General features: G+C 36.2%; 1 protein-coding gene across 20 annotated transcripts in view; it reads left to right on the forward strand.

Moving 5' to 3' along the window:
- The window catches only part of afdna (afadin, adherens junction formation factor a), a 115087-nt gene that overhangs the window by 40427 nt on the left and 49068 nt on the right, over positions 1–25592 (forward strand). For 12 of the 20 annotated variants that reach the window (XM_058755529.1, XM_058755528.1, XM_058755530.1 and 9 more), the window contains 10 exons: positions 9976–10171; positions 11264–11376; positions 13179–13339; positions 13554–13714; positions 16012–16169; positions 19179–19272; positions 19958–20095; positions 21745–21786; positions 23508–23602; positions 23696–23949. In XM_058755529.1, coding sequence (XP_058611512.1) covers positions 9976–10171; positions 11264–11376; positions 13179–13339; positions 13554–13714; positions 16012–16169; positions 19179–19272; positions 19958–20095; positions 21745–21786; positions 23508–23602; positions 23696–23949 — 1412 coding nt within the window. The remainder of the gene's footprint in view (positions 1–9975; positions 10172–11263; positions 11377–13178; positions 13340–13553; positions 13715–16011; positions 16170–19178; positions 19273–19957; positions 20096–21744; positions 21787–23507; positions 23603–23695; positions 23950–25592) is intronic. The other 8 variants (XM_058755531.1, XM_058755545.1, XM_058755544.1 and 5 more) reach the window with 3 other exon arrangements.

Below are 25592 nucleotides of genomic sequence, written 5' to 3' on the forward strand. Positions count from 1 at the left end.
GACTCCAAGTCTGGAAGACTGGTCATGTGACTGGTGTGTTGAAGCGTGTAAGGAGGCACATACACATTCATGCTGACAGGAGCTTAGACAGCGTCAGGATTAGTCTTCCCGCCTGAACGCCGTTCAAAACGGATGCCGGTCCAATCAGCAGGAGTCTGCTCCGTTGGCCCATTTATGAATTCTTTTCCCACTACTGCTGTGAATGAAATTAAGTGGAAAACACTGCTGTAATTTTCATAGAAACCTAAAAATCAGATATATGCACCTATGCATACTTGCGTATATGTGCATACACTCTATATAAATAAATATTCAATTAAAATGACAAAAACACTATAGATTTCTTTCTACATGCTGAGATTGCATGCTTTTCTTCAACATTAATTCTCAAAAGTTTTCTAGAGTTGCTCTGTTGGTTTTTCTTCTGAGGATGGTGTGATATAAGAGGTGTTTTTATCAGCAGCTCAGTGTTCTGTGAGCGTCCCGTCCGCTGCAGGGGGTTAACAGCATCTTTACCACGAGCTCCCGGCCAGATCTGCCAGCTGCCAGCAGGGCAAACCGTGAGGATGCTCAAATATGTTTCTATTCTGGGATGCAAGCAGGCTGTTTATAGCTGGACATGGTCTATTTCCATCAGAAATTCTCAGTCCTCCCTGGACCGAGTGGAGAGTCTCGTGTAGCTCAGCGTTTTACATTAAGCTGCTTGGAGATATAAAGAATTGATGGAGCTTGTAAAGTGTGAGGTTTAAAAAAAAAAACTGAAGAAAGGTTGATGCTTTTACTGCGTCTGTAATTGAAGCTCTAGAACATTGAACACTAGGTGATTTAAACAAGCAACTTGGCTGCTTTTAGCATCATGACTCATTTACACTGCATCTAAAACTGCTTTTTTTTTCTTGAGTAATCTTACTGAAATGTCATTTTGTTGTGTATAGGGATGTTAGTATGTGTTTGTCTTAATGAATATTCATATATGGTAGAAAGAGGATCTTTATGGTCCTACAACTGCTGTGTTTGCAATTAAGCTTTTTCTCTGGCGGTAATGATGATTATAAAAAGATCGGAAAAAAGATATTCTCCCTCCTAATGCACACCAGTGGACAACAGTCTTTCCAATAGTCAATAGTACTTATAGTAATTATTATGTGTGTGATTTTTACATCATCCTCATTTTTAACTTTAATTACTTGTCAATCATTATCTTTGAGGCTCTGGAATATGGAAAATTCTTTTTAGAAAATATGAATATGGGCTTTTAGTTAGAGCTGTGTGTAAAGAGGAAGGTTCACTCAGAGTTTACTGGTAATCAGGACAGTTCCCACAGGCTCAGGGCTTTGGAGAATGATAAGCAGTGTTGGTTAAAACATGAAAGTCACAGACGTCTTTCCACGCTCCGTGACCCAACTTCACATAGCAACTGCCCCAACCTCTCTTGTCTCCCCTCTGTTGCCACTTACACTTTCTCTGTTCATTTTTAATGGTTGTTCTGAAGGCAGCATCTTTCTGTTTCCTGCTCTCAGCTCTCTGTCACATTCGTTTACAGCTCCTCAGAGAACTGAGCAGTGCTGATTTGGTCAGCAGATGCTTTCATCGCCTCGATGGCAGATGTGTTTATCCCAACCTCCTCATTTTGTGTTTTTAGCCTTTTGTATATTTGCATTTTATGGACTTTGGTTCAAGCTTGATTATTAGTTTTCTTTCATTTATTTAGAAAAATATTTATTTTAAATGTTTTTTTTTTTGTTTGTTTTTACATCAATGAAATGTTTATTTTTTTTATTTTTTACATTTTAGTTTTACTTAAAAAAAAAATATATATTTAGTTTAACTAGTATTTTTTTATATTTTTGTTTATTATTATTATTATTATTATTATTATTATTAATGTTTATTTCATTTTATTGATTTGGATGTTGGAAGTAGAGGCTGACATTTTTTCTGGAATCCCGTGGGAATTTCAAAATCGCTACGAATCACGTGATTGGGACGGGACAGGAAAAAATGTCATCGGGAGTGGGCGGGACCGGGAATAGTAATGATACCCAACTTTATACACAAATATACCTTTTATATAAATAAACAATAAACTGTATATTTTAATTCTGAACTCAATTCTAGTTGCCTTGTCTCGCTCTCCTCCTATTTGCTTTGGTGTGGCTGGTTAAGTGAATGACGCAGTCCGTGACGGACAGATCGTTAGCGGCTGGTCTGTGTGGTAATACACACTATCATTCATCGACCTCAAATATGGCTTTTCATCTGAAAGATGTATGTAGTAGCAACTTTACATGGCCACTCAATATGATCTTAACCTAGAGAAATGTGCGCTATTGAAGTGTTTGTGTGGAGAGTGGAAGCTGAATAGCACGCTTGCTGCAGGACAGGCGCCGGTGCGCTCACTTGCTCTTAAAATCTCCGTAATTTTTGGTCATACAGATAAAAGTAGCCTAATACAACTTTTGAATCTGTAAAGACTCTACGTTTATTTGTGTACACTCAGAATAACAACGAAATGTTGTGCCTTAAAGCAAACAGGGTGCGCTTTAGGTCTCTGAGCGAGAAACTTCGAAACTCCGTCTTTTGAAAAATATATCTATAGAGAGTGAAATGTCTCCTTTCAAATGAAAAAACAAAATTCAAATAGAAAACGTGTGTTAGCATGGATGATTTACATAAAATTGAATGTGTGCAATGTAGCCTACACTGTGCATAAACTGGCTTTCAGTTCAATATAATAACAAAAAACTACATTTTGGGTTTTTATTCAGCTAAGGTGGGCACGCTGTGATCTGTACTATATTTTTTCTGTAACTGACAGATTTCGGCCAAAAAAAATTAATAACAAAAAAAAAAAACGGGAGTGAGAGGGAATGGGAGTAATTCTTCCCGGAGTGGAACGGGACGGGATTTCCCCCCGGTTTTTTCGTGGGATTGGGACGGGACAAGATTTTTTTTTTTTTGTGGGAGTGGGACGGGAGAGGTTTGAAAATGCACTCCCGTGTCACCCTCTAGTTGGAAGTAGCTAATATCAGACCTTTTTCCAAAATCAATCTGTATATTAATTTTCTATGCTAGGTTACAGGCTGAGAATATATAAATTTTTGTTCCCTGCTGTACATTATTTTCAGTTTTGCAAATTGACAATAAAATTGTAGTTTTAGTATGAACATGAACTCTGTATCTCTATATCAGTGTTTCTCTAACAGTTTGTTGGCTCAGGTGCTGGTTATTTCTTTCATATCCTTGTAAGAAATTGTAGCTTTACTGGGGTATTTTCCTCTATAAATGTCAGTTTTGATTCAAAAAACGTTTTACTTTTTTTTTATTTTTGAGGTCGTCTTGTGCACAGTGGCTGTTTTTAAAAAGCACAGTGGTGATTAACCTACTTTCAAACCTGTGATTATAGATCTGTCGCTCAGGGCTGTGGTCCTGCGGCGTTGATCTTCCTATGATGTCACATGTTTTGCATTTCCACACGCTTACCTCATCCATGGCTCATTCTTTGTCTGACTACTGTCACAGACTCGTGAATAAAAACCCTCACCCGTATCTCTGGAGTAAACTGGTTACTACATCTGCAACACTGTTTCTGGTACAGTGTTATGTGAATCACATACACAATGCTTCATTCAGTGTTGTAATAGTTTCATAGATAGAAATGACTAATCGGGAGATGAATGTGGGTGGGTGAATGTTACTGATAAACTAAACCGAGGTGTCTTTGTCAGTATCACACATTTCTCTCTTTGTTTTCCTGGAATAAAATGTAATTGATTTTAAATGGCAGCCATTTTTGAATTGAGAAACTTTTTATTTTTTAGTGTTAGCATAAAATGTATTTTATATTCATTATTTTATATAGTTTTATTTTATTTAAAATGAAATAATAAAATAAAAATGTATTTTATATAAAATAATCTATGGATTAAACTTTTATTGAAATAATAAAAATATACAAGTAAAAAAAAAGTTTTTCTACACTGTTTTATTGATTGATACAGAAGCACATTCACTGTTCATCCTTGCTCTTCTCTTCCTGTGACTTGTGTTGCAGAGAAAGATTGCCAACAGTAAAAATGACGTGTATTGAAACCGTCTTCGCTTGAAATGTCATCTCTCAGTATTTGAGATGAGATGGGGTGTGATATGACATTGGGGCAACTCTCTTGCCCTCAGAGACAGAACTACAGGAGTCAGTAAAGGAAGAAGACAAACCTCTCTCTCTCTCTCTCCCTGTTCACTCATATTGACATTCTTTAGATTATCTCTCTGTCATCCCAGAATGTGTTTATAAGGCTTTAGAGTGTTGTTTACATAGTATTTAGCTGTGTGTGTTATGTAAACTTAGATATAATTCGATTTTCTAGTTCTGCTTTGGTCTGTCCTCATCTGATTTAGGACGCCTAACATCACAGCAAAATCAGCTGCTTCCTTTTTACTCTAATTTCTTCTTTTAAAGTCATTCGTTTTGAGCCCAGATATTTTCTGCGAAGGAAAATGTTTGCCTAAGTTAATCGTGTGTTGGGAATTTGCCCTCTGTCTCGGCGAGCGAGGTGTCCTGCTGACGTGGGGTTAACGCCGCCCCTCTGGACACACCGCTGCATTAATCCAGGTCACGGACCTGTTGAACACATTGATTTCCCCCGGGATTAGCTCCGTCAGAGGTGAAAGGTGCTCACGCAGGAATGTGCTTTCACTGCTTTAACTGGATTTTTAAACCAACTTAATAAAACCCGATGACCTCTCTAGTACTTTACTAGGTTTTAATAATCTGAACATTTAAAGGAGCCATATTATATCCCAATTGTAGCATTTTATTTATTTTATTTTAAGTCTTTCTTGCACCAAAAACATCGTAATTGAAGTTTAGATGACACTTCTGATCCTCACCGTCACTCTTAGAATTGAGTACATTTTATACTTTTATATACAAGTGACCACTGTTGTTCATCAGAGAAGGACTAGTTGCTAAATACTAAATAGAGAGTGATATTTAAATATTTGTATGTTGAGTGTGTTAAGCGTTTCTATTTCTAAACGTAGTTTAGTTTGGAGAGTATTAGCATTATGTACAGTATGACTATATATTCAGACTCTTTTATGAGGATGTACTAGTTTCAAAAATATAAAAATGTTAAAAATATTGTTATAATATTTAATAAATATATAATTTATTTTATTTTTTATAAACATTTTAATTTGATTTTATTTCAAATGTATTTATACTATGTGCATTTATATTTTTATTATGGCCAATATTAAACCAATATTAAATGCATTAAACATTTCTGTCTAAAAATATAATAACACTAACATTTCATTGATGCTTTCTATGATTCTATGATGCTTAAGTGAATTTAGACATTCCAGAATTATAATATGCAGTATGAAATGTGAATAATTATTTTAAAATTGAATAGTTAATGAGAGTTAAATGATAAGATGAGTCTTAAATGAGGAGGGCCCGCTTTTCCAGACAATGGAATGATTATGGAACAATGATTATGGACAATGGAAGATTATGCTGAAGTTATGTTACATGACTGCTAAAGTGGTCTAAAACCTGAAAATAGGTTGAATTAAGCATTCACATTCAAATATCCAAGGTATTCTAAAATAATGTGCATCCCTACTATTATTTCAAAAGAGCGAAAAAATAATTGTTTTCCATGATATGACTCTGGTGGAGCAGAAGTATAGTTAAACTGATTACTACAGCAGTCAGCCGAGGCCTGCTCGTGCCTAACAAGTGATTGGTTCTTGTTTCCTATTATGGAGATTGATAGGCAGGAGAATGTTTGCACATTGGTGAGCCTGACTGTCTAGAACAGAGCTGGGCTATTAGTATGCTAATTGCGCTCGGGCATAGATGAATGCTGACCTCGCGGTCTAAAGGGTCATTCTTGTATGTAGACGTTGCAGATGGATGCAGGCTGAAGTTGTTGACTCAGTCCTATCTTAACTGTCGGTTTGCTACATGGAAATGTTTAGTCATACGCAGTGTGTGGCGAGCAGATTAGCCTGTTTGCATTCTCCGCTATTGTTTTGTACTGATGACAGCCTTTTTTCTTTAGCCTGTTGACGAAGGCAAGCATCACTATTGTTGTTGCTTATACACAGGGATTTCAACAAGACATTTCGGGGCGTATAGCATAGCGCAAGCAATGCCAAAATAGTGTTTTTAATTCCTAGGGAATGCATAAACTGATAAACTATATCTCAAATGAAGCTGCTTTTCATTAAAGCATATCAAATGTAAATGTAAGTTAGCAACCACTCAGAACATCATAGCAATGCATATCACTCACAATTATTTTATTTTTTTTCAAAAATTGTGTCCTGTTGTCAGTAAACGCCGCTTTCAGGGAAGATAAATGCTTTAAAATGCTTTGTGTGGTGTGAATTGGGAGGTGGCTGCAGTCCCATGTGTTTTCAGTTATTCTGGGTGTGATCGTAAGTTCGGGTCACCACAAGCTTGACCGAAATTCTACACTGACATGTTTTATTATGCTTTTCCTCCACTTCGAAATAAAGCTATGAGCTCATAAGATTGTCCTTGTCAAACTGTCTGATGATTTGCATGAAGGCTGTAATAACCTGTCGTCGCCCCCTGCTGGTAGGATTTCACCATTCCTTAAGGACATAGGCATTTCTGAGCAACCTGAATATTTTTTGACACTGCCACTGAAAGGATCTTTCAGTGCATAAAGCACAGGGTTTATCAGCTGTGCAGTTTCCATCTCTAGAAAAGCGTAATGTGAGAATTCCGCTTAAACCAGAGTTATTATAGTAAAACTAAATCCTTAAAAAAATAAAAAATAAACGTTCCCTGTAATAAAATAGTTTTTTCATTGTTTAATTTAGTTTAATGTCATGCAATAACTAAAATTGCAGTAAAAGCTAATAAAAACTATAGACAAGAAAATTACTAAAACTTCAAAATGAAAGTGGAATTTTTATTTCAGCTTTAGTGTAACTTAGTGTACTAAAATAAGTAAAGGTTGCGAAGAAAAATTAATAAAGACTATATAGCAAAAAAGAAAAATGACAAACACAACAGAATTACTACAAATAAAATGTAAATGGAAAATAGAAAAATAAAAATTCAAAATACTTATGAAAACTATTATAGTATCTGAGTGATACTACTATAAAATTGGCCTAAACTAAAGTTTAATCACCACCGAGGGACCCAGCCTCCCTGAATGGATCAGGTATCGTCAATGTTTTTGGGAATTTTTCAAATTCCACCTCTTATATTTCTCCAGTTGCTCCGCACATGTTTTTCCATATGCCGAGTGCGGTGACAGTTGACATATTTATGGTCCTCAGCAGACAAGCGTGATATCAGCCTGGATGGAAGGTTTGACTCAGCTGTGGAATTCCTGAAATTCAAATGGATAAGAGATGAAAGACCGCATCCCACCCAATAACTGATTTATGAGCTCCGCGGCACAGTCCAGATCTTCAGACTGTGCGCGCGTCCCTCTGCACGCATGATGATAAAGCTGGGATGAGTTTTCTCCAGCAGGGTTTAGAGTTCCAAGGTCAAAGGTGGGACGGCAGGGGGCAAACAGTCAGCCGTAGTGCTCATATGTATCCTTTTCATCAGCAAACCCTCTTACCGGGCTTCAAAGACATTCTTGTGTGAAGCCGAAGAGTCTGTCCTGTCTTCCTGTGTCTGTGCACGCTAGATAATTGAACTATATGAAGTCTAGTACAATCCGGCATGCTAAACTGATAGTTCTGGCTCTAAAATCTCATTAAAGTACCAAAAAAATTGAGGAAAAATTCTTTGGGATTTATTAAGAAATTGAGTGATTTATTGGACATTTAATTTAATAATTTTTTTTAAATTTTATTATGTTTTGTTTTACCTAGCAATGGCCCATAACTCTGGCAAATTCACTGTAATGGGAGTTGATGATTTTTTTTTATTAGGCCTTTTGTTACAGATAGTCAAACCGGTTGAAGTTGGTGTACACGCTAAAGCTGACAGGAAATGGCCCTTTGTGTTTTGAGGAAACACACGGTGACTCTCCTGACACTCATTGTTCTGGTTGCCATGGCATTTGTTCTCTTGATGTTTGAAGTCACACCTCTCGCGCACACACTCACATTTCAGGAATTAGAAGCCCAAAATGTTTTCCCTTATCTGTGTTTTGCGTATTTATTTTGCTCAGAAATGAGCCTTTGTTTCCCTCCACTACAATGCTCATTGGTGGCTTTTAGTCATTAAGGCACTTGTTCTCTAAAGCAGCTATTGAAGCAACACAGATTGGGAAAAGTGCTATAAAAATAATAATGCAAAATCTTGAATTTACCCTTTTTCCTTATTAAAGGTTCTTTGTCTTCAGTTTATTTATCAGTGCATATTATTCTAAATGAAAACATAGGCCTATATAGACTGAATAGGGTTGTTTTTTGACACACATTTCACGATTCGAATCGATTCGATTCTCATTCACAAGCTTGCCATTCGATTACCGATTCGATTCAGTATTATTTTGGATATATACCAGGCACAGTACATGCCGAATTTTCTCAATTAAATAAAAAATGCTGTATAATGTATAATGCTGTAAAATATACACGCGAGTCAGTTAGTACCGCACTTAATGAACACTTACACTACACTTAATGAAGTTTTTAAAATAATACAGTTACAATTACATCATAATATTTCTCCTTCAATTAGTTAAAAAAAATAAAATAAATAAACATAATGGTGGCCGTCATAACTTGATGGATTTATTCAAGCATAAATTAAACATCGAAGAACAGTAACATTTATAATTTATGTGTTATATGGTGCATATATTTATCAAAATGCCACTCTCTACAGTTTGTGTGACGTTACGTGACATTGTTTACAAGCCGTTATATTGACTCTTTACGTGGCTGAAACTGATTGAGCGATTACATGAGACGGGATGCGGATTGTAAAGTTGTACTATTTCTTTTAACTTGCCTTCGGATGTTTAGTCATGTTTATTTTGTGCTGAAACTGGTATTAAAGCGGAGGAGATGATCAGTTCACTTGCGCCTCGCGCAACACATTAAACAGCGCCAAAACGGCATTTATTGTTTGAATACTGCAATATAATGGACATAATTTGAAATCTGAGACTTTTTTTCATATTGAAAGTACCAAAGCACAATGCTTATTGCGGTAAATAATGGATGGGAGGTGCCCTTCAAAAGTTCAGAGTTTTACTGGCAAAATTGTCCAGTCACTTTGAAAAGTAAAAAACACATACGTATTTGTGTTGACAATTTTAATACTTATGATTAGGGGTTCAATATTATATTTAGCACTTGCTGTCTGCATTGTTTGTCTGTAGTTTGATGTGAGTGTTTTCATAGTTGCCTCATCATGACCCTGAGGGTCTAAATATCTCGTATGTATGTAAGTGTGGCATGCAAGCAGGTGTGTGTGGTCGGGTGTGTCCAGAAACAGCACTGTATAGTGTGAATGAGCTGTGTATCAGTGGTGTGCTATTACAGCTCATCAAGATGAGTATAAAACGCTCTTGATGCTCATATTGCTGTGGTATAATCAGACAATATCAGTGAATGCTGATACGCCTGCTCCTCTATTATACACACACAAAGGTTTCTTCAAGCATGTCTTCGCTGTTGTCCTAAGGCTGCTGTCCTCTTGTCCCAGATACATCCTGCTCGGCCAGCTCAAATATCAGCCTCCGCTGCAGGTTACGAGTTTAATGTTGCCACACAGAGCTGCTCGTTTTTTCACACACAACAGAGATGGTACAGATGTAGCCTCCTGCTAGATTTAATCGTAAACCGCAGATGGGGTAGAGATGAACTTTTGCGGCAGCCTTATGGTGAATCTGCATGATGTAGTTGCTCTTTAAAAGTGCATGTACTTGAAGGGGAATGTGTAATGAAATAGGAAAATAAAATGGACCGAAATGGCATGCACTGATTGTTATATTCTTTTTCTTCTTTCAGGACTTGGAGTTCCATGGCGTGATGCGTTTTTACTTCCAGGATCGTGTGGCGGGGAACTTCGCCACAAAGTGTATCCGAGTGTCCAGCACGGCGACCACGCAGGATGTGATCGAGACGCTGGCGGAAAAGTTCAGACCGGATATGAGGATGCTGTCTTCTCCCAAATACTCCCTCTATGAGGTCCACGTCAGTGGCGGTGAGTTATAGGGACACAAATATCATCAAAATGCCATTTTGTGACTTTTTACTATTAAAATGAATAGTAATACATTTAGAAGAATTTGTCGCAGTATCAACCCTGTATAAACCTACAGTATCATTCAAAAGTTTGGGGTCGGTAAGATTATTGAAAGTTTGTGAAAGACGTCTGATGTTCACCAATTAAAAACTGTAATATTGTGAAATATTTTTACAATTTACTATTTCATTACACTTTAAAATGTAATTTCACTCCTGTAATGCAAAGCTGAATTTTCAGCATCATTATTCCAGTCTTCAGTGTCACATGGAAATAAAGAAATGTTTCTTATTATTATCAGTGTTGAAAACATTAATATGTTTTGTGGAGACCATGATACATTTTTTTTTTAACAGAATTTATTTGAAATCGAATTTGTTTTGTGACATTTTATGTCCTTACTGTTATTTTTGTGCTCCCTCAATGTCACATTGTTGCATTAGGGAAAAGTCAAAATTCACTTCATAATGCAACATTGCATATAGCTGCATGCTTCCAGAGTGTGTTTCAGACCCTAATGTTTTATTTGATCTGGTTGCATTTGCTAGCACATTTAATATTTGCTCTTTCATTTTCTAGAGAACATTCTGTCTTTTGCATATACAATATGTCAGGAAGGCCTTTAGTCTTTAGGTCTTTAGTAAGTGAGAGTGCAGTGCATTGAATTCGAGGGGCAAGAGGCTTTATTGAGGGTTTAGTCTGTTCAATATATTATCAATCGTTCATCTGATAAAACATTGAAAATGTGACTTTCTACAAGTTTCCAGTGGACAAAAATATCTGTAGTTTGTAAAATAGTCAAATAAAAAGTCGAATAGTCAACATTGACACATTAAATTTCTGTAAAAGTTTTTATACCTTTTCCTTGAGGAAATGTCACTTTGAATTAAATGCAATAATTTTGGAAAAGAATGGATTTTTGGAATTTCTTTTGTTTGTTTTTCATAAATGAGACCCATTTGGACCTGTAGCCTTATTTTGGTTTCAGTCTACTGATTAAAATCCATAGAGAGGTGATTTTCTGACTGGCATAATCTTTCTCTGTGACAGAAGAGAGGAAACTGGACTTGGACGAGAAACCACTGGTCGTACAGCTGAACTGGAACAAAGACGACAGAGAGGGCCGCTTTGTACTCAAGAACGAGAACGACATCATTCCCAAGGTGAGAGAACGTGGATGCAGACCAAAAGTTAGTAAACAAACCCAACTTGCTTTCACAGAGCCTGGTTCTGTGGTTTGTTCTGCTTGAAAGCAGAAGCTATAGTTTTACGATAATGCACTGAGGGTGTCTGTGTTTGTTCCTGTTGAGTTTTCTGCTCTTGGTTATGTTGGAACAGCTTTTTTAGTCCCCTGCTGTTCAGACGGCCCCTGAAACCATCTTCTCTGCAAGCCGGCCCATTGCACGTCAGTTAAAAACCCTCTCAGGACATACAAACACACAGGCATCAGCAGACACTTCATTTCCTCACTTAAGTGGAGCAGATCAATTTTTATTTTTTTTCGTTTTACTCCGTCTGTCTCTCTCTCCCTCTCTCTCCACTTCAGTGGCTCTTAGTGTTGTGTGCAGCAAGGCTCCCCAAAGAGACATAAAATAAGAGCTAGGAGTGTCTGAGTCTGCAGGAATGTGTGGGTGGTAGATCCCAGCAATTTTCTGCATTTTAGGCTATTTTCACGCATTGTTTGATTGTTCAGCCCGAACCAAAGTTCAATTCTACCTTCTAAACTGCGATATGTTTGTGTCATCAAAGTAAGCACTAGTGGCAGCTGTTTACGACTATAACTTGGTAAGTGTTTAGGATGAGAGGATGACAGCATCACTGTTTTATTCATGTTTTTGTCACCTTAGATTTGCCACAAAACTTCACACACACAGAACAGCATTTGCATTTGCCTGCTGCAGATACATTGCGAACGAAAGCTAAAATTATTTTAATATAAGCAACTGTGAGAATGTATTGGTGTCATTCGCTTCCAGTTATTTAAGCTGTACAAAAACAGTCCATTTTATGCTGCTTGATATTGGAAACTGATCTTCATCATGTTTTACTGTTTACTGCACTATTATTCAAGTCATTTAAATACAGCAGTTAATGACGTCTCACACATTCACAGAAAATATCTTTCTTCTATGTTGCAAAAAAGGTGAATAAGTGTGACCATGAGTGTGCAAATTGTGATTCGTGTCTGTATTTAGGACGGATTGCTTTTATATCAACTGTGAACTGAAAACATTCTAAAAATCTGCTGCTTAGTTGCTCTCAGCTCATCCATTTGATGATGTGGAGTTGAAGTGATGTTGTGACATCTGTCTGGCCGCTCTCTTGTAGAGTAACTTGTTCAGCATGCTTGAATTTGAACTCTGCAATCCTTGCTTTGGCTCTTACTATTCACTCATAACGCAATATTTTGAAATCCCCCCCCTGTAAATCTTTGGAGTGTTTCCTATGATGTATTGCAAAATCACAGCTGTGTTAAGAGCTCAAGTCAATAGAAACACATTGTTCCCCATAATTTAGCCTTAAACATTCACCCTTTTAACTTATATTTGTTTATAATGCAATTAAGTATTAAAAATAATTTAAATAAAAATTTAGTCATTTAAAATATAAAAATATTTAAACTAATGATGTAAACTATTAGTATTATAAGAATTAATAAAAACTATCATATAAAATCGTTTAAATAATAAAAAGTCGCTTAAAATGAAAAATTATAATTTAATTCACATTTAATTAATAATTTATTTATTTTAAAAAAATAAATAAAACAAGTGATGCCATTTCATTTTTAAACATTTCATTCCAAAATAAATTTCCACTAAGCGAAAGACAAATAAACATTAAAGCAGGTGCTAAGAATTCATTCGAATTTTCTAAACCGAGTCGTAGCCTACTCCGCTTCATATACCACTGCAGTTTTTCTAAACATTTTTTCTTTTATTTTTCCTCTTGATCTCTCCACCAGAGAACTCTGACAAATGGTCCTGAGAAAGAGAAGGAGGGGGTGATCCAGAACTTCAAAAGAACACTGTCCAAGAAGGAGAAGAAGAAAGAGAAGAAGAGGGAGAAGGAGGCCTTTTCCAGAATTCCAGATGGAGACGATCACACACTGAACCGCGAGGATGGGTGAGGAGTGTCAGCTGGTTCGGCTTGTATGATAGACAATCACATAAAGGCAATAGTCGATTTAAAAGGGATATTAGTAAGAAATCGTATAAGAGCGTCTTTAAAACTAAATCCATTCAGTTTTTTTGTCTCTTGTCCTAATCATTCGTGAAAGGACATTTTTGGTTTCTTTCTGTAGAATTAATTGACTTACTTTTGTCTCTCTTTCTGATAGAGAGAACTCCAGGTTGGCTGCTGAGGTATATAAAGACATGCCAGAGACCAGTTTCACAAGGACCATTTCTAACCCCGAGGTGGTGATGAAGAGGAGACGGCAACAGAAGCTGGAGAAGAGAATGCAAGAATTCCGTAGCGGAGACGGTCGACCGGATTCAGGTTTGTATGCCTCGAATACATCAACATAATCTACACTGACATACAACTGTCCAGACTTGCATATCAACTCCTAAGTGATTATTCAGCAGGGAGGCCTTGTTATTCATTTCACATGCAAAGAGTCTAGCCAATCATAACAGAGAACGTTTGCATATGGAAGTCTTATGACCATATATGGAAGCTAAGCTACAAAAGTAATTCATTCAGAACAGGACACAGACATGAGCATAAAATAATTGTGCACATTTATTTTTGGTGCATTATAAGAATTAAATCTATGGTCATTGAGCTTTTCTGGAAGATAAATAGACTAATTTTACTGCTCTACGTGTGTGTCTACAGACTGTTTGGTGCAAAAATAGCTTAGTGTTTGTTTTTCATATAAAATAGGCTATGATGTCAGCAGTTTGTCTCCATGGGGCACTGAAAACTGTAATTATATAATGAGAGCACTAAACCAGAGCCCTGGCATCTCCAGTGCACTTGTTGGGACTTTCTGCCAATGAACCACCTACTTTCAAGTGGAAAACCATTCCAGACCTCAACATAAAACTTTATTTCGTTGCTCTGTTCACACTGATGCCTAAAATAGCCTTTGTGTACTGGACAGACACGGATATTTAGATTTTACAAGCTTATGTAATCAGGATAATAATGTATGTCTGCAGCCGAGGGTTTAGACCAGAGGCAAATCCTTAACGTGACACACATAGAAAGGCTCCCAGTAACTCATCACATTCACCCCGTCCGGCAAGAGTTAAGCAGTGTGTGAACTGGTTAAAGAGGCTTAGTCGAGCACGCGGCTGGGTTTAGATCCCAGTGTTCGGGATGTTTGAGTTCTCACGCTGTGTGTGCTGCCATACTAATAAAATTCCTTCAACCTACATTGGGCACAGCCAAAATTCAGAACATGGGATGGTGTTTTAAGAGGAATATTTTCTGTGCTAATGCTGGTACCCTAAATCTCCATTATTCATTTAATAGGCCATCAGTAAAGGCCTTGCCCCTATATCGGCCTGCCTTTAGACATTGGATCTGACACAAGGTAGCTGTGCATGGAGTTCATGGGCATGATTATCAGCCGATTCTGATTAATTGGCCTCTCCGATATATCGGTCTACCACTAATCTGCACTATTTGTTTTTAATTCTCTTGTATTATCAGCCAATTTTAGTAATCTCGAAAAGCCAGTTATCATCTGATTAATTGGCCTTGCCGATATATTGGTCTGCTGCTAAGCTACACTATTAGTTCTTAATAGGCCTTTATCACAGTCCGCGTGTTGTCACATCCGGCTCCGATTAGTAGAGTAAAGGAATTTCCGCCCGCTTTATTGCCAATGGACAGATGGCATTTTTGTGAAGAAAATTAAACTAATTTAGTTTAGTTGAACATTGATGCAATAAACGTCAATGTTAAAACTGCATATTTATACCGTTTCCATACCATGCATCATGTCATCCTTCATTTTAATGTGTAACATTAGCCAACTGAGCGACGCGACTGTCAGCTGCGGTGTTGCCAGTCAGATTAATGAAGAGCACGCAGCTCAAGTTACTGCCAGAGGAATACTCGGACTGATTTAATTTTAATATTATTTAGTTTATTTTTTAATTATATTTATTGTGATTAACCTCCCGCTCTTGTTCACAGTATATGATATTCAATCGTTGCACGCAATCACGGAGAATAACTCGATTAATATGATCAAACTTATTTTTCATTATTGTCTATGGGCTTGAAATATTTCTTTATTTGAACAACTTAAATTTGATGCAAATATAGAGGATTGCATCATAAAGTCAGCACGTGAAAAAAATATGAGCATGTTTAATACAAGTTTGCCCTAAACCTTTAATTTAATCATACAGCCTATAGTAATGTTTTAAGCTTTGGCTATTTCTAATGCTTATTAATGTGATATGTTGTTTATATAGTTTTCTCGCTGTTGTGTGTTGAAATAAGGTGATCAGACTGTGAAGAATTGCCTTTACACATACAGTATGGCTCGCGCGCTCCTGTTTAAGTCACGAAATACGCATCTGGATATCGTGACAACATATTCCTTCGTTTCATAATACTCAATTAATTGTTGTAAACTGAGATTGGTGTCTTTAGAAGACGTATCTGTGCTAAATTCTACATAAATAATCCACAACAAAGCCGTACTATGGGCACAGCCATTGATCGAGCCTGCAGCGGAAGTTCTTTTACGCTACTATTTGAATCTTCTGCTTTTCGAACGCGGAAGTGTGATAAAGGCCTATTATCTTTCACACAATCTCTCTCTCTTTCAGGAGGGACTCTGAGGATCTACGCTGATAGTCTGAAGCCAAACATTCCCTACAAAACCATCCTGCTCTCAACTACTGATATGGCTGACTTTGCTGTGGCCGAGGCTCTGGAGAAATACGGCCTGGAGAAGGAAAATCCCAGAGATTACTGCATTGCCCAGGTGAGGTTTAACAGTGTTTAGTTTTCTAATGCTTTCAGAGTTGTTCTTCCCTATGATAAATGCAGCTCTGTCAGAAAGTGTTTTTAAAATCTGCAGGATTTTAACATGGAAGAATGAAGGGATGGACAATATGTTGATCCCATGTCATGGATATTTAATTGTGCATGCTCATTTCCTATAGTTTTACATTTAAATTAGATTTGCCATCATCTAATGGTGACTAAAAGTTAATTTTTTTTTTTAAATATTAATAATTTAATAACTGTTAAATGTATATCTTTAATGAATCTCAAAATGTGTATTCATTTTTTTCATACTGTACTGTTGTAATGATGCTTAAATTCACTTATTTGCATGTTTTGCGTGTCCGATAACAATATGCAAAACCGATATTTATTTACTGTTATAAAGTAAATAAATGACTGAAAGGAGGAAAAACCAAAGTGAAGTATGGACTTACTTCACTCGGTTATCTTAAAAAAAAATTTTTTTTAAAAGTTGAAAATTAACAGTCTTTTATGTTGAATTTAATCTTAATATTTGTTGTAAATTTAATCATATTACAACAATAAAACATTTTATTTATAAAAAGCATCAGCGGCAACACTGAGTTTAACACTAAGCAAAATAAATGCAGAATGTCTCATTTTCAAATGGATAAAATAAATAAAGGACAAGAGTCATAACTTCATTTTAAACTACAGTTTTAGGTTTATAAGCTGTTTAATAGGCTAAAGAGTGAAGAATAATTCACTGGATAATGTTAATTCACTGAATAATATTCTCTGGAATATTGAAATATAACAAACAAAACATCGTGTTTTATTGCATTTCTCAGCTGGTATGTTATATCAGAATTATTTGTTTTTGTCATTCTAGATTATGAAATGCCTGCTGACAGTGCGGTTTATCTATGCATTTACACGAATCTATAGGCTACTCAAATTGCGATCGTTCACGGAGATAATAAATAATTAATTTCCATAGCGATGTATTTATTTAGATGTTTATTAACGAAATAATGGTTATATAGTAAATGTTAATATAATTTAGCATGTTTTAAACAAGTGGATCTTGTTAAAAGTAACATGCGGTGGCCGTGCTGGAGCATTTCCTGAGCATCAACCGCTGAGTGAATGGCAATATGAAACGAGACTAATGATGAGCATATACAACAGAGAGAGAATTAAATTTAGCGCTTTTATTTCCAACATGCGCTCATTCATGGCTGTATTTAATTCATGCAAAGTTATGTCTTTATTTGGAGAGGACTTGAGATTAGCCTACGTGACTCCGACTTCACGAGACTAATGATGAGCATAGACAACGGAGAGAATTAAATTCAGCACTTTTATTTCCAACATGCGCTCATTCATGGCTACATATTATTTAATATTATTTAAATTCAGGCAAAAATATTTATTGGGACAGACTGATGGATTATTTTACGTGACTCCGTGAGTTCGTCTCTATTTCTTAGAGCCAAGCTGTGTAAACTGCTTATCAGGCATTTATGTAATACATTACTAATTACTAATTTGATGGCTGTTATGTTAAATAAAGTTTACTAACTACAGCAAATCAAGTAGGCTACCTGTGCACACTGTTGTTGTTGTCTCGTCTCCCCTCAGACGCGCTGCAATGACGATCCTGCGCGCAATTCTCAAAACACCCACAAGATGGCGGCGTTTATCGGTGAATCCGATATGACAAAACCGATATCCGATTATGGAAAAATGCGTAAATATCGGTAAACCGATATCCGATTATGGTAAAATGCTTAAATATCGGGAAAAATATCGGTAAATCGAGATATCGGTCAATCTCTATTAACAACTAATCAACGCTTAAACATCATTCATTCAAGTAAATGATGTAAAATAAACTGAGATTTTAAAATTGTATGGGTTTCCTCTGAATAGACATAAGGTATTAGTTTTATTTATGTAGGTCTTAAAAAGCTCTTAAAAGCCTTTCATTTGATTTTTGAAACTGTAGATACCCATAAATGTTTTAAATTATAAGTTATTAATTTAATAATGAATTATTTTATTAATTATTAGTAATTTGTTGTTGTTAGTAGTAATTTTACAGATTTCAAAATTTGTACATTTTGATATTGGCTATTTATCGATCAACATTGACCATAACATCATAATTATGGCTGTTTACCAGAATTGTAATATCGGGCATCCCTAGTAAAAATTGAATTGAAAATGTGTTGTAGCTGAGAATTAAGTTAAATATAACTGATGAACATGGGTGAGGCATGTAAAATAATCATTAATCATGGACCTTTCAATTCTGTGAAAATCTGTGAAAGTTTCTTCCGAATACCATGTGGGTCTGCTGTAGAGTTATTAAGACGATTGAACGTCTCTGCCGTGTCCAGCTCTCTCCGTGGACCCCTCCTGTGATCAAATCCAGCATATTTCATCAGGCCACTGCACGATTTGTCTTCCAGATTAAAGCCAGGAGCTGACATCTGCGTCACCTCTTCTGAGAGTAATTGAATTGTGCAGTTGTAAGGTGCCCCGCCTGCACACGTTTAGAGCTGCACTGAGCGAAAGATGGAGATATACGTTGGGACGAAGAGGAAGTGTAGAGGAGGAGAGCAGGAAGTGCTTGAAGTGGCCGGTCTAATCTGCTGTCAGCGAATGACAAACATCGCTGGTACAAAACGGTCAACCTTGGGCTGTCTGCGCTGGTGCTCACCAGCTCTTTTCAGACTCCGTCTCAGCCAATCACACTGAGAGTTTCTGTGGCATTGAAATATCCTCTCCCATCACTCTGGCCAATTTTAATTACATACACAGCTCGTCCATAAAGCTGCCGTTAAATCGTGGCAGGGAGCGTGTATCTGTCACTAAAGCAGGTGTCTAATGCCTGCCTGGAGTGAGCACTGTGAAATATTAGCATGCTTTGCCAAAGAAGTCAAACTTCAGTTCTTTGGGTAATAAAGTAGAATTTTTAAGACTCTGAAAGTGTGTGCATGTTTGCTTTGTGCAGGTGATTCATGCAAATGATAAACCAGTGAAGGAGACCATACTAGACGACACAGATTGCCCTCTGCAGATTCTCAGAGACTGGACAAGCGACAAAGGTCAGCCACATACCATTTCTTAAGCCAATTTTTGGACAAATTTTGGAGCTTTTTGGAACATCTTCAATATCTTTTTTGGTGTTTTTGTTTTTTTTGTTTTGTTTTTTAAAAAGTTTTTCTGTGCTCAAAGGCTACATGTATTTGATCAAAATTACAGTAAAAACAGTAATATTGTGGACTATTGTGATTTACAAGAACCGTTTATATTTAAATCTTTTTTTAAATATAATTTATTCCGGTTATACAAAGCTGAATTTTCAGCAGACTTCAGTGTCACATGATCCTTCAGAAATCATTCTAATATGCTGATTGGGTGCTCAAGAATAATTTTTTGTTATCAGTGTTGAAAATGTGCTTCGTAATATTTTTGTAGAAACAGGTACATTTTTCTTTCATGATTCTTCAAAAAAAAACAAAAAAACTTTTTTTTTGAGTGTATTTTACTGTCACATTTGATCAATTTAATGCATCCTTGCACAATAAAAGTATTAATTTTTAAGAAAAGAATAAATCTTATTGCTTCCAAACTTTTGTAGTATGTAGTGTAGATGCATTTTATATTCTATTTATGCCTTAATTTGACATGCTTAAAGCATTTAAATGAGTATAATACAAGAGCCTCTCATTTACACCATGTTATACCGCCCCCTGTTGACTTTAATGTGCTATTATGTCAATTTCACAGAGGCTTTAGTATTCCAGCTGAAAAAGCGTCCTCCAGACTACGCTCCAAGGAAAGGACGTAAACCCGACAACAGGATGGGGCCACCTCACGGATCCATTCCTCCCGAGAAACTACCCTACCTGGTTGAACTGAGCCCAGGTGACACACACAAACATACACTGTGACAGCACATCCTTTTTCTAGGAACTTTAGAGCAGAAGCAGAGGCCTTTGTGAGTCATTGAATGCTAGCAGAGCTGTTCCTCGATCAGTTGTGTTGATCTCATAGAGTTTCAGTTGCACTGATGTGACAGCTGTGAAGAGCGGCCCACCGATTGCCCACTGACATTCACGCATGAGTAGAGCTATGGCGAACAAATGAGTTCAGTATCTGGACCGCTGTAGAGTCAGCTTGTGAGATCCCTTAAAATATACCTTAGTTTCAGTCAAGTTGTTTTTTTTAGAGTTGAAACTTCACATCATCTAGATCTGACCCTCACTAACGCTGTCTCTCAGTCTAACTGCTGCTTGCATACTGTTCCTCCCCCTGCCACAACTAACCCTGTCACTGCGTTTATAACCAATGCTTTTTAACTGCAAAGAGTTGAGCAGGAACTGATGTGTAATGACACTGCATCGATACTGGAGGCAACCCACGTCGCATTGCAAAGACAAAAACTAAAGGCTGTCTACAATGAAAGCATTAAAGCTTCACATCATTTCTAAAAGTTCGCTAATCAATCAATGTTAACTTCAGGAACAAAAAAAAAACATTAGTATAAAAATTGTACTTTGCACGAGTTATTTTATAATAGAGAAACATATTTAAGTTATTTCTACAAATTTTATCTGTATTATATTGTTTTATTAAATTACTGTATATTATTTTGTTGGTTAATACTAGAAACAATTAATTAAAAAATATATTATTATGGTATATTTGATATTAATTTTAGCCTTTATTTAATATTATATGTGCTATGTATTTATATGCAATTTTATGTATTATATATAATATATTACTATATCATCATATAATATTACATTATATTATATATTATGTGTTTTGTTTATTATACTTTTATTATACTAAATTGTTTGTTTAATATACTGTTATACTATTTTTATTACACTAAATTTACATTATATATTTATATACTATGTATTTATGTATATGAACAAGTTTTAGATATTATATTACAGTATATTACATTATTTTAATATGCATTTTGCTATTTTTAAAATGATTTATATACTCAATTAACATTAAATTTTGTATTATTATTTTATATTACATTGTATTGTGTTGTAATATATAAAAGGGAGGAAAATACTCATAAAATACTCATTAAATTATATTTACTATATTTATTTTTAGTAATTTTTTTTTTTTATAGTTACATCATGAGTCAAATAAAAAATATGAGGCATACCAAATCAAATCAAATGATTTTCGATGGACACAAAATACGGCTGGAGTAGCTGAAAACCCCAGAAAAAAAGACATGCTGTTGTCTGGTGTGGATATGGGGTAGAATTGTCATGAGGGTTCTCTGGTCCTTGGAAATTGAGATTTGATTGACATATTAACTCCTCTCTGGAGTGTGTGTCCGCTGACAGACTGACCACTTGCTTATGGGCGCTTTTTTCTCTTTCTTGCTGCGTTTGGTACTCTTTGGCTTTTCCTCTCTCTGTATCTCTCTCTCTCTCTCTCGTTCTCTCTCTCTCTCTGGCGTGTTGTTGGCGTGTGTCGGTGTGTGTCCCGCCGTTCTGTCTGCTCCTGGCTCCTGTGCATGCGTCCCGTGCTAGGGCGAGGGAGTCACTATGCCTACTACTACCGCCATCATGAAGGTAACACACACCAGCCTGCACCTCCCACCCTCCCTGCTCTACCTCATTCTCTGAAACACACTCTGAAAGAGAAGCTATAAAACTCTTCTGCAAAATGAAAACTGACCTACTTGTTTTTTTTTGTGCCCTAAAAGTAATGTGTGCAGTTATGTGGTCAAATTGTTGGCACAAGAGGAGATGGATGTGGTATTTTCTGGTAAAGCATTTAGTTTTATAGCACATTGTTCCTTGTGTTGGTACAAAGTTCCCAGTATTGCCCACTTAGACTCTTACGTAAGTGCTAAATATCTTGGGGTATTATTTACAATGTATTCATGGTAAAAGATCTTTGCCTAAAAGTCAACATGACATTAAAATTGACTGTTTACTTTTTTAATGCATGTTCCTGGCCTTTTTGTGCATGTTATTCAAAAGAAAAAGATGTCTTTTGTATTTTTATTTTAACAAAATGTCATAAAATAACTCTATAAAGTTGCCTAGGCTGTCTCAGGCTTTCATCGACTGAACAAAATACTTTTCCCAAAATATATACAAAAGGGTCTCTAACACCAGTATTATGAAGATATTTTGACACGCACTGTCATGTTTTAAGCCGTTTTTTCCTCCTTTTATGGTTTGTGCTTTTGCATTTTGCTTACAACTCCTAATTGCCAATCATCTCACTAATCTAAGAGTTATAATACAAAACTAACCACCCCATCATCATTTATAACCCAGGATTTTCTATAAAAGTTCTTTTTTTTTTTTTTTCTCAGCAAGTTCCAAGAATTCTGATCAAATTCAAATTTCCAATAATAGAAAAGTCTGTTTTTGCACAGTATTCTTGGAAAGTACTTAACAATTATTAGAAAGGATATGTCATGAGGGTCAACTAGTCATTTAACAACCAACTAGTTGATTCGTGAGGTCAGTATTTATATGCAGTACCATTCTAAAGTTAATTTTTAAAATGTTTTTGAAAGATGTTTCTTATGCTACAAGGCTACATTTATTTGATCAAAAAAACAATAAAAACTGTAATATTGTGAAATACCACAATTTAAAATATTTTTTTTTTTAAATATTTTCTAAAATGCAATTTATTCCTCTGATGGAAAAGCTGAATTTTACTCCGGTCTTTAGTGTCACATGATGCTTCAGAAATCATTCTTATATGTTGATTTGCTGCTTAGGAAACATTTCTTATTATTAACAATGTTAAAAAAAACAAACCGTTGTGCTGCATAATATTTTTGTGGCAACCTTGATCATTTTTTCTGGTTTCTTTGATGAATAGAAAGTTCAAAAGAATAACATTTACTTGAAATATTATTTTGTAACATTATAACTGTCACTTTTTATAATTTTGATATGTTCTTGCTGAATAGAATTATTGATTTCTTTAAAAAATAAAATTCTCCCTGACTTTTGAATGGTGGTGTATTTTTGGTGGCAGTGCTTTAATTAGCATACTGTACAACCTTGGAAAACCCTCTCGGAGGAGTTGCTTCTTTATGTTCAGGATCAAAAACAGCCTAATTACACAGTAGTTTAGTTAGCCCATTGACTAGACGAATTTAGAAACATGCAGTTTTGCATATTCTTAATTACATGGCCTAAAGCACAGAAGTGACACTGATGGGTTGTGCAAGCGTGCACATGCTTGTGTTTTGAATTGAGTGTGAGTGAAATGCAGACAAAAGCAAATGTGTGTGTCTCACTGCTCTGTGGCTGCTCTGCAGATGGGTCAGACTCCAGGGATAAACCCAAACTTTATCGACTACAGCACAGCGTCACTGAGGTCGGATCTGACCAGAGTGAAGATGGAAACATTCAGGTAAGGAAAACGCATAAATGACAACTTTAGTGCAGTAGTGTGGAACAGTGAAAATGCGTTTAAAAACACATCCCTGATTTTTATGCACCGCAGCTGTTTGGGCCTGGGATTCTGCCTCACCACTGTGACCTGATGCATGCGGATGGGCTAGTGACCGTGACCCCTGTCAGTTTGGACGCTGAGACGTTCGTGGATGGACAGCGGATCTCTGACACTACGGTTCTGCGCAGCGGCGTGACGGTCCAGTTCGGAGCCACTCACGTCTTCAAATTCGTAGACCCCAGCTATGACCACAGCATGTCCAAGAGAGACCCAGGGCCCATGATGAAGGGCAGACACAAATCAGGGTGAGTCAGCCAAATAGAGCTGAAAAGCAACTATAACCTGATAAGAATCACATTGTGTCCAGAAAGATTTGAACTCATACAATTGTCTGATCCTTTATTGACCAGCTGTGGCAGTGCAGCACAATGAACCATCTGTTGTACTGTGTAACATTAGACGCAGTGATGGGGAAGCTTCTTTGAAAACTGTAGCTTTCCAAGTCATTAGCTGTATTTAAAGCTGCTAACAAAAAGTAGCTAACTACATTGAAGAAATGTAATATCTAGGATTACAGCATGAGAATGAACAGGTCAATTGATACTAAATGCAACTATCACAACTATAAAACACTTTAGTTTTTATATCTGAGTCCAAAACATGTTGAACAGCCACGTTTAACTATAAAAATTATGTATAAAACACCTCTGACTTCTGCAGATCATGGAATGAATTGGTGAATCATTTTTTTTATTCATTATAGGTAGAGTAGCAAAAATGCTTTAGTTCCATGGGAAGGAGTGAGGCTTGAAAGTAATTATGAAAAAACTAAATAATGCCTCTTTTGTGGTGCAAGAAAGGTTGAATAACATAAGTTGATGTCAAAATTTTTTAAAAGTGGAAAAAAATGTCACAGCTGCTCATGAGGTGTTTTGTACTTGTGGAGCCGCTAGATGGCAGTATTTCAATGTCTAAGTGTCTTGCGTGCGTGTTCTAGTTTGTTTGTCACTTTATGATGTGTGTGTGTAACTCTGTCGTCTCTTTGAACGACCAGCGTGAGTTGTGTTATGGGATGCTCTGCTACCATGGCAACAGGAGTTTCTCAGGTTTTGCAGGTGGATTTTCTCTGCAGTGACTGTCCTGTCAGATTTTACTGTGAGAACGCTTGGAAAAGAGGCCGGGAGATTGACAGAGAGGGTGAGCGGAAGGTTATGTTGGCCACAGGCACAGAGAGACTCTATAATCTGATCAGCGTGGGTTGGAGAGGGGTGTGTCCCAGTGTCATTTCAGAGAGAAACAGTGTGTTTGAGACAGGGCGGAGTGTAGTGACGCTCCCACAAACACACACTCTTCGCCGTACTCCACTGTTAAACATATCAGACAGGAGCGAGAGGAGTGTAGAGCTGTCCTGGTGAGTTCATCCACATTTTACGTGTTTCATAAATGCTCCACTTGAGTGATCAGGTGACTATGAAGATTTTTTGTGTTTTATTTCCTATAAACTTTGCTTTTTGATATTTTTAACAGTACTGTGTTTTTGTGTTTATCTAATCATAAAATGCTAATTAAAACATCATTAACAACATTTTTAAATTAATTAAACATGTTGGTTTGTTCAGAAACATCCTGTGTTAAGTAATATTGGTTGATGTGTATATATTTTGTGTGTGTATATATATATATATATATATATATATATATATATATAGAGAGACAGAGACATATATATATACATATATATACATATACATTCATACATACATGCATGCATACATACATACATACATACATACATACACACACACACACACACACACACACACACACACACACACACACACACACACACACATTCAAAAGTTTGGGGTCAATGAGACTTTTTGATGTGGAATGCTGTTCTAAAGAGTAGAATTTATTTAAAAAGTAATATTTTGTAACATTACAACTT

The sequence above is a fragment of the Onychostoma macrolepis genome, chromosome 20, assembly GCF_012432095.1.
Source record: "Onychostoma macrolepis isolate SWU-2019 chromosome 20, ASM1243209v1, whole genome shotgun sequence".
Classification (NCBI taxonomy): Eukaryota; Metazoa; Chordata; class Actinopteri; order Cypriniformes; family Cyprinidae; genus Onychostoma; species Onychostoma macrolepis.